This window comes from Lagenorhynchus albirostris, chromosome 10 (assembly GCF_949774975.1).
Source record: "Lagenorhynchus albirostris chromosome 10, mLagAlb1.1, whole genome shotgun sequence".
NCBI classification, from domain to species: domain Eukaryota; kingdom Metazoa; phylum Chordata; class Mammalia; order Artiodactyla; family Delphinidae; genus Lagenorhynchus; species Lagenorhynchus albirostris.
This window is the reverse complement of record NC_083104.1, coordinates 39,121,236-39,134,141: the sequence shown is the minus strand read 5'-3', so window position 1 is coordinate 39,134,141 and position 12,906 is coordinate 39,121,236. Positions and strand designations below refer to the sequence as shown.

General features: G+C 54.7%; 2 protein-coding genes across 5 annotated transcripts in view; both read right to left on the bottom strand.

Moving 5' to 3' along the window:
• QRICH1 (glutamine rich 1) overlaps positions 1–1,058 on the bottom strand; it is a 54,532-nt gene extending 53,474 nt beyond the window's left edge. For 2 of the 3 annotated variants that reach the window (XM_060161932.1, XM_060161934.1), the window contains exon 1: positions 915–1,058. The gene's annotated coding sequence lies outside the window, so the exon portion shown is untranslated. Of the gene's footprint in view, positions 1–236; positions 446–914 lie in introns of those variants that run through there. The other variant, XM_060161933.1, reaches the window with a different exon arrangement.
• A 1,216-nt stretch (positions 1,059–2,274) lies between these two features.
• On the bottom strand, positions 2,275–9,703 carry QARS1 (glutaminyl-tRNA synthetase 1). Of its 2 annotated transcripts, none has more exons than XM_060161929.1 (24): positions 9,566–9,703; positions 9,273–9,420; positions 8,791–8,900; positions 8,559–8,634; positions 8,284–8,348; positions 7,682–7,735; positions 7,496–7,556; positions 7,087–7,158; positions 6,181–6,266; positions 5,929–6,015; positions 5,390–5,489; positions 5,196–5,274; positions 5,006–5,114; positions 4,776–4,906; positions 4,577–4,669; positions 4,326–4,463; positions 4,155–4,242; positions 3,922–4,065; positions 3,703–3,807; positions 3,421–3,513; positions 3,179–3,306; positions 3,019–3,085; positions 2,819–2,944; positions 2,275–2,408 (listed from the first exon to the last, which is right to left on the bottom strand). In XM_060161929.1, exons 1-24 carry the CDS (start codon positions 9,680–9,682, stop codon positions 2,358–2,360), a joined length of 2,328 nt encoding a protein of 775 aa, XP_060017912.1. In that variant the 5' UTR covers positions 9,683–9,703; the 3' UTR covers positions 2,275–2,357. The 2 variants fall into 2 exon arrangements, with proteins under 2 accessions (XP_060017912.1, XP_060017911.1); XM_060161928.1 differs by having other exon boundaries at positions 9,273–9,469; positions 9,566–9,696.
• Positions 9,704–12,906: the final 3,203 nt, after the last annotated feature.

The following is a 12,906-nucleotide window of genomic DNA, read 5'->3' as shown; positions in this document are numbered from 1 at the left end:
ACAGACGTGGATCCCCTTACGGAGCGCACAGAGGTGACGTCTAAGAACTGCGCTTTAATGAAGAATTACTTTCTAATGACAAGAAAACAAATACCACTGAAGGGCCTTTTAGGATTTGCCTTCCCTCTCCAGCACAAAGCATCAAAACAAGGTGAGGAAGTCGAAGGGGTTCGCTGCCCTCACAGACGAACAGAGCTCGGTTTCAGAATCAGGGTAGCACCCTCTCAAGCACCCACCCTGCACATGGGCCTCGGGACACCTCATTCTTAGAGAGCCAGCAATCTCGCCCACTTCGCAGAGGAGCGGGGCCGCAAGCCAGACCGCAAAGCAGGTTGGTTTCTCCTCAGGCCTAGGCCCCGTTGGTCCGGGGACGTCACCTGAGCAGGAAGGGTCCAACCCACAACCTTCTCCAAACTGCAAGCTGCCCGCCCGCCGTCCCTCCCCGCAGCAGGGGTGTCCTGAGCGCCCGCGCAGCGGTGCCGCCACCCAACAGCAGGCCGCGCGCCTGCCCGCGACCCCCGACTTTGGGGCGCGCGTCCCAGAAAGCCGCTCTGGCCGACGGGCTGCAACTCCAGGAGCCGAGATATCCGGGTCGGGAACGCGCACGTCAGCGGCCACGAGCACCGGGAGGGCCGCACAGCGCGCGCGCCCCCGAGCATATAAACAGCCCCGGCCGCGCGCGCCCACCAGCGCGCATTCGCGCGCCGTGCCCACCCGAATCCCCAAACCGCCCCTCCCCCACCCAGGGGGCGGGGGCGTGCGAGCCCTGGGTCCTTCTCGGCTCCGGAGCCGCCCCGAGGTCTCCAGGGCCCAGCGGCAGCGGCCCGCCCGCCCCCGCCCGCCGTTGTGTGGGGTGGGCCCGCTGTCTCAGGCCCGCAACCCCGCCATATCCCTGCCCCCACTGGAGCCCTCACCCGGCGACGTCGCCGCCGCCGCCGCCGCCGCCGCCGCCGTTCTACCCGCCGGCCCCGCCGCACCGCTCGGGGCCCCGGTTCTGCCGTCGCCGCTCCAAGACCGACAGGATTTTCCCCTCACAGCTCCCTGGGCGCCATCTTACATTCAACCCTCACAGCCAATGAGTGCCGAAAGCCTTTCTCGCGATGATTGGAGCGTCGAATCCCGCGAGAACTAAGGCTGCCTCCTGGCCAGACTTAAAGGGAACGCTTCTGCAGAGGAGAGAGGCCGAGCCTAGGGCTGCAGTAGCGGCAGGAGCCCGGGGTGTAGGGCGGAGCGTACCGCCCTCAGACGCCCCTCCATGTGGGGCGGAGCCAGGGCCGGAGATCGGCCTAGCCCTGGAGCCTGGGCAGGCCTGGGCTTGAAGCTTACTCTCAGGACCCTTCTGCCGCCTGCCGGGGCCTCCTTCTCGCAGCCTCACGCGGTGCGGAGACCAGCCTCTTACTTAAGGTGGCCCCCACAGCCTCTGACCTAGGCCTGGCGCCTCCAGCCGCACCCCACCTGGGAAGCCCCGGGTCACTCTCCTCCAGGAGTCCCTAGCATCTGGGACCAACCCCTCACCCTCTACCTGCTGTCATCCTAATTCAGCCTTCCGCAGTCCAGTCCACCTTAAAGCGGGCCTCGGGTAGCCTGGTGTTTGTATACAGGGAAAATGTGGAGGGTGTTAAAGCTGCAGGCACACGCCGGCTTCACCAGTAGCCCACACTGCCCCAGAGGAGCATAGACTATCATACTGTTTCTTAAAAAGGCCTCTGGAGCTTTGCACTTGTTCATCCTTCCCTGGCAAACTCCTAGTCCTTTGGGGTTCCCCTCAGGAGTGACTTCTAAGAGTAGTCTTCAGAGGCCCAGGCTGGGTCAGAAACCTCCTCCAGCCTCACACAGGCCCCAAGGATACATCTGAACAATACCTGGTCGCCCTCTGTCTCCCCAACTAGGTGGTGGACTTAGAAGGCCACCACACAGGTCTTCCTCATCTCACTGTGCCTGGCACATAGTAGGTACTCAATAATTATTTTTTAATGACTACTAGTAGCTAGGCCTCTCCATCTGCCTAGGCATGCAGGCAGACACAAACCTTCCAGGTCCCTCTGACACAAGGCTCCTAACAGTGGAGCAGCATCCCAGGACCCACCATTCCCTCAGACCAGGTGCAGAAGATAACGAATCAGGCCCAGGCCTCAGCCCTCGAGCATCAAGAAGTGCACCAGTGGTTTCAAAGCTGTCAGTACTGCTCTGTGTGTAGCGTACCTTCCCCCTCCCTGAGCATGACTCTAAGGCCCTTGGGTGCTAGGAGACCAGAGAGATAACACAGACCCCAGGGGGATTTAGCTGTTCTTTATTGACATGGAGTCTGGGTACCCCTCGCCTCCAGCAGGTTGAGATAGGTCCACAGGACTTCCAGTTCACACTTTTCCTGGGTCCTCCTTCAGTGTGACGGTCCGGTTGAAGACAAGCTGGAGGGCAGAGGGGGAGGAATGACCACCAAGCCAGAACCAGGCCAGAAGGCCTAAGTGGGTCTCACCAGACACCCCACTCCAACCCTCGCTTCATCCCAGAGGAGCTGAGGGCCAAGAAACTCTAGTTACCAATAACTTTTTGACTTTGGCTAAAGGACTGGATGGCTCTGGGTCTCCATTTTATATGAATTATAACAATCCCTATGCCTGTCCCCTACCTTGAGGAATAAGAAAGGGTTCATACAAAATTTTGTGCACGGACTTAACCTCTGAGCCTGTTTCCTCATCAGTAGAGCATGAACCCCACCTCAGGTGGTGAAAATTAAGTAAGGAAATGTCAGCAAAGTGCTTGGCACAGAGAATGGCAGCCACCACCATCATTGTTGCGGAAAGGTAAATTCAAGCACCTGTCCCTGGCGGCTGTCTGGATCCACAGAAAAGTAACCAAGCCGCTCAAACTGGAACTTGTCAAAGGGCTTTGCCAGGGCCACAGAACAGTCCACTAATGCTGCCTCGACCACTTGTAGTGATGCCTGTGGGCAGAGAACTCAGGTGGCCATCCAGCCAGAAAGGCCCACCACCCTCACCCCATACCCCATGAGCCTACCGGGTTCAAATCACTTAAGAATCCACCAGGCACCTCAGCAGGATCCTCAGGGTTCTTGTGCTGAAATCTGCAGCCAGAGTAAAGGTCAGACTCCAGCTGGGCAGCCACAGCAAGCAATGCCCATCTTGTACCTGCCCCAACACCAGCTCTGTTCACTCACAGTCGCTCATAGAGGCGAATCTCACACGTCAGAGGCTGTGATACCCAGTGAATAAATGCCTTGGGCTTTTCTCCAGCATCTGCCCGTCTGCAGGTCACCTCAAGGCTTTCCACACAGCCACTGGGGCCCTGGAAGTCAAGGGGCCTGCAATCAGACTTGGACACCACTACCAGGACTGCAAGCTGCACCCAGATCCTCACCCCAGCAGGCACTGTGGTAGGAAGGCTGCAGCTGGCTCTCACCTTGACAACATGCTGCAGCTCGATGACGTAGCCTGTATGCCTCAGGCCCACAGGCTGGCCCCATGCCAGGCGCTTATAGCCTGGCTCTGGCTCCTAGAGGTAGGAAGTGCGGTGGACACAAGAGGCTTCAAGGGTCGGGCAGGTACAAGAGGCTTCTCCCACCCCTACGTCTGGCAAGGATTGGTTTGACTGAAGCAGGGAGCAGATGGACTGATAGAAGAGATGAAGGGCCCTCAGGACTGGGCCCAGGAACAAACAGGACCCTTCACCACCCCCATTCACCTCTTTGAAGTCAGTCCTTTCAATGAAGACAATGGGTCCAAAGGGAATCTGATGGAAGCCCTTGGTCTCATCAGCTGGGAAGCTGGGTACCTGAATGTCCAAGGACTATAGTAGGAGGTAAGTGTCTGAGTCACACTAGACACTGGGATTCCCACACCTAAACCCAGGTGCAACCCCCCCCACACACACACACACACACACACTCTGAAGGAGACTTACCTTGGCAGCAGGAAAATTGGTGATGACCACCTGTAATGGCTCCAGCACAGCCATGGCCCGAGGGGCTGTGTCATTCAGCACATCACGCACACAGGCTTCTAGCAGATGTGGTTCCATTGTGGTCTGTGCCACTGTCACTCCCACCTAGCAGGAAAGGACAGCATCAGTCACAGCCACAACCACATACTACAGTGCTCAGCCCCCACCTGCCCACTCAGCCCACTCGGCTATACCCGAGCACAGAAGTTGTTGATGGCCTCAGGTGGGAAGCCCCTCCGACGTAAGGCTGTGAGCGTGAAGAGCCGTGGGTCGTCCCAATCCCTGTGGGCGAGGTGGTGGTGAGAAAACCTATGGCAGCATATGCTACTAGTACCAACCTTCATTAGCCAAAAAGACACACCTACCGCACAGCGCCAGCTGCCACAAGCTGGAGAATCTTCCTCTTAGAGACAACAGCATAGTGCAGATTGAGGCGGCCATACTCCCACTGCACAGGACAATAGACGTCCAGTGCATTGCACAGCCAGAAGTAGGAAGAGCGTCTGGGGTGGGAGGGCAGAGTCAAGACTGGCCACCTCCAACCAGGGAGAGACCGGCAGGAAGGGTTGCTGGAATCCCACTGGCCCTCCCCTCCCCACGGACCCAGCTCCCTCACCGGGCCTGGAATTCCTTGGTGCAGAGTGAGTGGGTGATATGCTCGATGGAGTCACAGAGGCAGTGTGTGTAGTCATAGGTGGGGTAGATGCACCTGCAGGGCATAGGCAGTGGGCCCCACCATTCGGCCCCACTCTGCCCTACCCATGGCCCACCCGCCACTCTACAACTCCGCAACCCCACCCCAAGTTCACACCAACCAAGTGTCCCCTGTGCGGTGGTGCGGTGTATACTTGACTCGATAGGCCACAGGGTCCATCTTGCCATCCTCCATCAACAGCTTCATCCGCAGTGTGGCCTCACCCTCTGCAAACTTGCCCTTGCGCATTGCCTGAGAGGAAGCAAGGGCTCAGGCTGCCACTCAGCACAAGGGCATCTCATTCTCAGTATCTTGGCCCACCTAGACTCAATTGCACCCCCAGAGCCCCACCTCGAAGAGTAGCAAGGACTCCTCTGTGGGACGGTCTCTCCAGGGTGAGGGCAGTGGGTTGTGGCCTTTGAGCTCCTCTCCTCGCTGGTGGCACACATAGGCCTGACCCCTATGAGGAATGGGTGTGAATGCCCAGCATGGATGTGCCCTGGTCAGTCTGCCTGGCTCCACATCATGGCTCTGGCCTCACCTGCGGATGAGCTCCTCAGCCCACACATACAGCTGGTCAAAATAGTTGGAGGCATATGTCACCTTGTAAGGTATGTAACCTGGGGCAGAATGAGATGGGTATTAGCAACCAATCAGGGACACCCAATGGCAGGCCATGGCCCAGGGAGAGGCCCACTGATAAGCAGTTCTGCCCAGGCCTTCCCCAATCCATACCCAGCCAGGCCACCATGTCGCAGATGGCAGTGAAGAACTTTGCTTCCTCCTTCTCAGGGTTGGTGTCATCAAAGCGCAGGAAACAGATCCCATTGTTGGCCTAGGAAAGTTGCAGTATCTGTGAGCTCCCACATCATCAGTTCCTACAATCCATCTCATCAAACTGGGACATTCTCAGAGCTCTCCCACATCAGAATTGAAAATATCTTTCACTCACCTTCCTGTATCTAAATGCCCTAATAAACAAGGCATCGCATACTAACGTGGGACACAGCATAGCCTCTTCCTAAGCCCAAGAGGTTGCACTGGGAATTTCCGCAAATGTGAACTCACTGCCTCACCAAGAGTTTTTCCTCAATGAGCCCAATTGAGTGGATTCCTAGGTATCTATCACACATTCCTAGGTATCCCCTCCAAGGCCTCTGTCTGCTCTGGGACACTTTATGGGAGCAGCAGGAAAAGCAGGGATACCTCTCTGGTACCTAGTCATGGGAGCAGCAAGCAGTTATGCTGCTTGCCAAGTCCCCAGACACACTCACCTTGGCATAGCCAAAGTTGAAGTTGATGGCTTTGGCATGTCCAATGTGCAGGATTCCATTGGGTTCTGGTGGGAACCGGGTACGTACCTGAGATAAGAGAAATGGGAGCAGAGGAATCAGGTCAGAGCTCAGACTACACTAAAGGATGACCCTTCCCAGGGAGGCCATGGTGATAGCTAAGGCGGGATAGTATGGAGGCAGCCCCAGGCAAGTGATGATGGCACTAGCTAGCCTGGCAATACTCCCACACACCTGTCCTCCAGTGATCTCCAGGTGCTGCTTCAGTAGATCCATGGTATGTGGAGTGGTCACATAGCCCGGGGTCTTGTAGTTCTCACCTGCCAGGGCCAGAACAAGCCTGATGATACCAGGCTGCAGCCCAGGGCTCCCTATCCCAGGGACCTGACTACAAGAATTGCTATTAAGATCCAGCCCTCCACAAGAAAAGAAAACCCTCTTACACTGTTGGTGGGAATGTAAATTGGTGAAGCCATACGGAAAACAGTACGCAGTTTCCTCAAAAAACTAAAAATAGAGTTTCCATATGATCTAGCAATCCCACTAACAGGCATATACTCAGACAAAACTATAATTCAAAAAGATACATGCACCACTACGTTCACAGCAGCACTATTTATAATAGCCAAGACATGGAAACCACCTAAATGTCCACCGTTAGATGAATGGATAAAGAAGATGTGGAACATATATACAATGGAATATTACTTAACCATTAAAAAGAATGAAATAAGTCAGAAAGACAAATACAATATGATATTACTTATAGGTGGAATCTAAAATACGACATAAATGAACATATCTACAAAACAGACAGACTCACTGACATAAAGAACAGACTTGTGGTTGCCAACGGGGGGAGGAGGGATAAGGGAGGAAAGTACTGGGAGTTTGGGATTAGCAGATGTAAACTATCATATATAGGATGAATAAACAACAAGTTCCTACTGTATAGCACAGGGAACTGTATTCAGTATCCTGTGATAAACCATAATGGAAAAAAATATATATATGTATAACTGAGTCACTTTGCTGTACAGCAGAAATTAAACACAACATTACAAATCAATTATACTTCAATAAAATTAAAAAAAAAAAAAAAGATCCAGCCCTCCACAGAGTTTCAACCTGCCTGCTCACCAGGCTTGTGGAACTTAAGCGCCTCGCCTCGGAGCTGCTCCATCAGAGGCAGGGTCTGAACAACAGTCTCACCTGCAGAGAACAGACCAAGGAAAACTTATTCTCTGGATACAGCTCCCACATCCAGCTCAGGGAGGTGCCTGTCGATACTACCCATATCCTGGAACCAGAGTAGAACCAAGCAGTCCCCTCTTCCCCCAACCCCAGAGACAAGAGATACAGAGCCAGACTTCTCAGGCCTCCTCTGACTAGTTTCTGGGTAAAGGAAACACCAGAAATTCCAGTCTTGCAGCAGAAGACAGAGTGTTGATTAAGCCAACGGCCTGAGGAGTCTGGGCTATAATGACCCATCAGGTGGAAAACCCAGATATCAGGGAGTTGAATGTGACAGGAGCCTCAAGCCTCTCACCATTCTCCACCACATCCTTTGCTGTTCTTCGGTCTGTTTCTTCTGGCCGAGCCTTTGCCACCTGAGAGAAGTTCAAAAGTTGGGTCAACGTCTCGGGATCACTGGGGTCAGATACTCCCTTCTCCAGCCTGAAGTTTCACCCTACCCCATCTCATTCCCAGGACCCAAGACCATGCTCAGTCCCACCTTGGGCTTCTTCTCCAGATCAGTCTCCGTCTTGGGACCCAGGAGGTGGAGGACCTGAGCAGAGACCAGAGTCAGAGCTGGGACAGGAGCCCATGACTGACCCAACCCACCCATCCAGCTAAGGGCTTCTTGGTTCTGTCTACTGGCACCACCTTGAAAAACCTACCTAGCCCATCCCACCTCTGCTCCTCACATGGTTCTGCGGCCTCAAATGCTTTTTCCTTCCTGAGGGTCCTGGGCTCAGGTAACAAAAACAGCCATTTACAGAAAGGAATTGTGGGCCCAGATATGCCATCTACCTCAACCATCACCCTCTTGTGATTCTCTGCCAGCACACTGAGATGAAGGCCACATCACCCTTATTTACAAGATGAGGAAACTGAGGTTCAGAGTAAAGCAACTCACCCCAACTTAGGCAGAACCCAGAGGCCCAAGTCTTTCACTGTCCAACCGGGTGCTGCTCCCTCTACCCCAAGCTCTACTATCCACCATCAGAATAGGAATAGGCTTTCTTCCCCTTCCACCACCATTTATCCCTCAGTGGACTCTAGACACTGTCTCTGGCAGGGTCTTTGCCTGCTTCAGCTCAAGGAGGCACCCACCTGCATGTCTACTTCGTGCTTGATCATTTTGCCATCTGCCCACTTGAGCGCAGCCCGAGCCTCTCCTAGAAATATGGGCAGAGGGAGCTGCAGAAAGGCAAAGCAGGACGTTGCCCACCCTCCTTCCCAAGAAAAGAACCTGGCTGACCTCAAAAACCACAGCCAGACCACTTTTAAGGTGTTCCTATTCCTCTTCCCACCTCCCTCTCACCCATGCAGAAGAGAAGGCATGACTAGAGAGAATAACATAGTCCCCTGCCCCAGGCCCTGCTCACCCATCAGCAGCCCCATATTGAAATGGTAACGCTCTACTAGGAGCTGGGGTCGGTGGCGATTTATGGCAGCCTCCACCTACAGAAAGCCAAACCATGTGGTTCAGGAAAGTGTCCTTCAGAAATGCTCTAGGAACCCACACCCTCACCCTGGGTCTTCCTGGTTGGAAAAGCTGAGCCACTCCTTTTCAGGTTCATTACTAAGGAGGCAACCGATGCCTGGGGAAAGACTCACAGCCTCCTCAATCTGCTCTGGGGTCACCACAACGCCCACGCCGCATTCCTGCTCAAAGACCATGGTGTTGATGGGGTCCAGGGGATGACTCCGCACATACTCAAGGGCAGCTGAAAAAAGAGAGCCAATGAATTTGTGGCATCTCAGCTCCAGGAAGTAGGAAGACAAAGCCCTAATCCGATCCATGAAACCCCAATTAGTTTGGCCTCCTGGATAATTAAGTCTTGCACCTCTAGAGAAGCCCTGAGGTCACAGGAAAGAAGCATGTGCTCTGAGGGAAACTCCCTCAGACCTACAATTCTCTAGTCCGTCTCACCAGAGGTGGCCCTCTCCATCCCTCAGTGCCAGTGCCTGGGTTTAGAGGGGAATGCACAACTAATAATGCAGAGAGGCGCTGAGGGACTTCGCAGAATGGGTAGATAGGGACCTTGGCTGAGAAGAAGAGTTGGAGGTGGAAGCGGCAGGACAGGCAGGGGTCTCACCGCTCAGCTGGGTCTCCGTATGGATCTTCCTATTGGCTATGTAGCTCACGAGGAAAGAGAGACGCCGCGGATCCCGGAGTCGGGAGGCCAAGCCATAGAGCAGGGTCCCGGTAGCCTTGTCGATGGTGCAGCCCAGAGTCTGTTGCGCCTGAGGTCAGAGGAGTCAGGAGATAAGCCCCATGCCCAGTAAGAAAAGCCTGAACAAGACAAGGTAGGTTGGTTGGGGTCAGGACCCGGCCTGGCGCTGCGTTGGGGAACAATCGGCAGCCCGGACCAGGGACTTGGGTTCGCACCTGGGTCGCCGCCTCGCGCAGCTGCGCGCTCAGAGCCGTGTTCTTGAGCGTCTCGCGGGCCTTGTGTTCGCTCAGGCCGAGGCCGGTGAAGAGCGACAGAGGGTCCAGAGCTGCCATTGCTGGGACGCCGGAAACCGAAAGAAAACTTTGGGGCCAATCTGTACATTGGCATTAGCTCACTGGCCAATAGGAGAGCGACGCCGTCAGGGAGAGCCAATGGTGTCCTTCCTTGGCTGGAGGGGGCGGGGCTCTCCAGGGTTGTCAGCGCCATTGAAAGGGCAGAGGGCGGCCTTTCCGGCTTTTCAAGGCGCTTCACTTCCGTCTTCGTGCTCCAGGTCACTAGAAGGGGTAGTGGCGACTGGACTTTAAGGGATGATTTGCCGCGGACCTGGAGGGAAGGTGTTCAGCATCCAGGCAGGAGGCAAACATGGGCGTGGCTCTTTGCTCTTCGACTTTTCTCCTTCAGCCCTGGAAACCTCGGGACTATCCCAATTCTGTTCTTGGGAACAAATGTGAGTCCCTATCGCGTTTCTGACGTCAAAGCTTTGGAGTTGTCACGGAAACATTTGAACAAAATGAAGCCCGGGAAATTCTGTCAAGACTCGAGCACAGAGAATGTCTGAAATGGCCCATCGATGGGCCCCAAAAGTCTGGCACTTTTTGAGAACCCACCTGGACACACACCTGGCCAGGAAGGGCCTCTCTTAAGTTCTGTGATGATTTGGTTTAAACTCTCCTGTCTGGGAATTCCCTGGTTGTCCAGTGGTTAGGACTGTGCGCTCTCACTGCTGAGCGCCTGGGTTCAATCCCTGGCCAGGGAACTAAGATCCCACAAGCCACGTGGTGTGGCCAAAAAAATCTCCTGTCATACTTACCCCCCTTACCAACACATGCATATGTCAGGAAAACCACAAGCAGATTAGACCTTGAAATCCACATGCAGGTGTTTGACAGGATATTTTATTGAAGTTGGGATAGGGTGGGACAGAGGAGGTAGAATAATCATGATGATGTTCTTGGGGGTCTCCCCAGTCTCATTGGACTTCCAGGACCTGCTGAGAATCATTAGGCTGAAACTGAACATACAACCTGTTTTCTTTATGGAACTGGAGCTGCTGGTGGTGACATGATGAGGAGATGCCCAAATTTGGGATGGGAACTCAGGCTCTTAGAGGCCTTGTCTGATACTACCGGACCTTCAAGCACTGGGCAGGATCCTGACTGCAGTCTGTATCCATAGTGTATCCTTGTTTGTTACTATATCCTACTAATGAGTGAGTCCATTTCTGGGCCCCACATGATGACCACATGCCAGGTTCTGCCCAGTGCCACACTCCACATCAGTATCCAGAGCCAGCCCTGTGTCTTGGCTCCCCATGGCACTTTGGCCCCAGCCTGATGCCCAGCCCAGCCAAGGCCAGGAGCAGGCATTAAGCAGGAGTTGCAGTGCAGTGGTGCCACAGACAGGCACTAAGAAGCAGAACCGTAGCCACGCCAGCCCTGTGTTGAGTCCACAGCTGCAGGTGTCTAGCTCACCACAAAGATGCCTAAGAAGAGCAGGGTACCTGATGCCACCCAAAGACCCATTACAGCACCATGACCACCAACACTAAGTCCTGCAGGTCTAGTGATGGCCCCCTCAGTGGGGTCAGGGCCTGTACCCTCTTTCCTGGTTCCCTCATAGTGCTGACCCTGTGGCTCCATGTCACAGGATGAGGCAGTTGCCCCTACCAAGAATGCCACAAGTAGTGGCAGGCTAGCCAGTCCTCTGGAGCCCTTTGACTTGCACAGAGCAGAACCATCAAGTTGGATGGGTGCATGCCCAGGGGACTGGCTTGCTCGCATAAGCCTCTGGCACTACTTCAAGGAAAATCAAGAAAACAATGAACGAGGAGAAAAGCCAGGGAGCAGCCAGCAAGGCCCAGCTGTGGCATGGGAAGAGGCAGGGTCCAGTAGCCAGACCTACGGACAAGTCCCTGTTGCACAGGCTGATGCACAGAAGCAGCAGTGGCCACAGTGCTGAGGGCCATGGCAGCCTTGTGCAAATGCCCCAGAAGGGTAATGTGGCAGGCTCAGCAGCAGCAGGGCTATGGTCAGAGGTGGACAGAGCCCCTTGAGTAGTGCATTCAGCACATGCAGATCACCAGTGGCCAGACACTTGGGGCTGCACACAGTGAAGGCCCAGCACAATCCTGTTGCAGCCCATGCCTAGCAGCCCCTCCAGCAGTGTGCCAGCACCAACACCCAGCTTGGCAATTCCACCATTACCGCAGGGCCTCATAGCCAGCAGTCCAGGCCCCTCTCCATGGCCAGCAACCCCACGTGGCCCTTGTGCTGTTGTCCCAATAGAAGAAACCAACGCTGGTCACAAGGCTAGCTTTCTCCAGGAGCTCCTTCTGCTCTCCACCACCCCTAACTCCCTAACTCCAGCCAAGGAGTCCTAGCAGGGCCCACATGCTGAGCTTTTTGTAATACTGACCCCTCAGGCTTGGGGGCAGGATGGACCTGCCAGAATCCTGCCCCACCCCTGCCTGCCTTACACTCTTTCTGGCTTACCTGAACACCTGCCTCAGGAGTACCTTTGCTCCCCATCTCCCCCCAGCTGGAGATGCCCAATCCTAACCCCAAACAGTTGAAGAGAATAGGAGGCAGCATTATCCACGAAGAGAGGCACGGAGGCTCTTCACAAGATTTGACCTTGCGGTATGTGTACACAAGGCAAGCCTGCTGGGACAAGCCTGCAAACCCACTGTGGGTAAACAGCCTGGGGCAGCTGCCAGAAGCCAAAGTTTTAGGGAATCAAGGGAAGAAATGGCCTGGCAGGACCCCACACCCTCCCTCCCACAGGAAGCCAGCTAAGATTAGCTCTGGTCCTCTCTGCCTGTCCTTTTGGAGGAAGGTCTCCTTTCCCACAGCAGTTTTTTTCCTGCTCTGTTCTCCCAAGGGATCCAGGTGGTTTTCAAACTACAGCAAAGAAAGACCTGAGAATAGAAAAAGAGAAAAGAGACTTCTCTCCACCCCCAAGTACTTCCTGTTCCCCAACAAGTCCTTCCTGACCTACTGTCTGGTTGTCAGCCCCAGGCTGCTCCAATGCCTGCACCTTTTACCCCATGCTGTCAGCTTCTGGAGCTTCATGGGGTACACTCCACTCCTAGGGTGTGAAGTACCAGCAATGTTACCAACCATAGCTGCCTCCACGTGGGACCCAGAACCAGTGGGATCAAAGGGCAGGGGTCAGGCCCTAAAGAGCTGATGGCAGTGGGGGCTTCACACACACACACACACACACACACACACACACACACACACACACACACACACACACACACACACACACACAC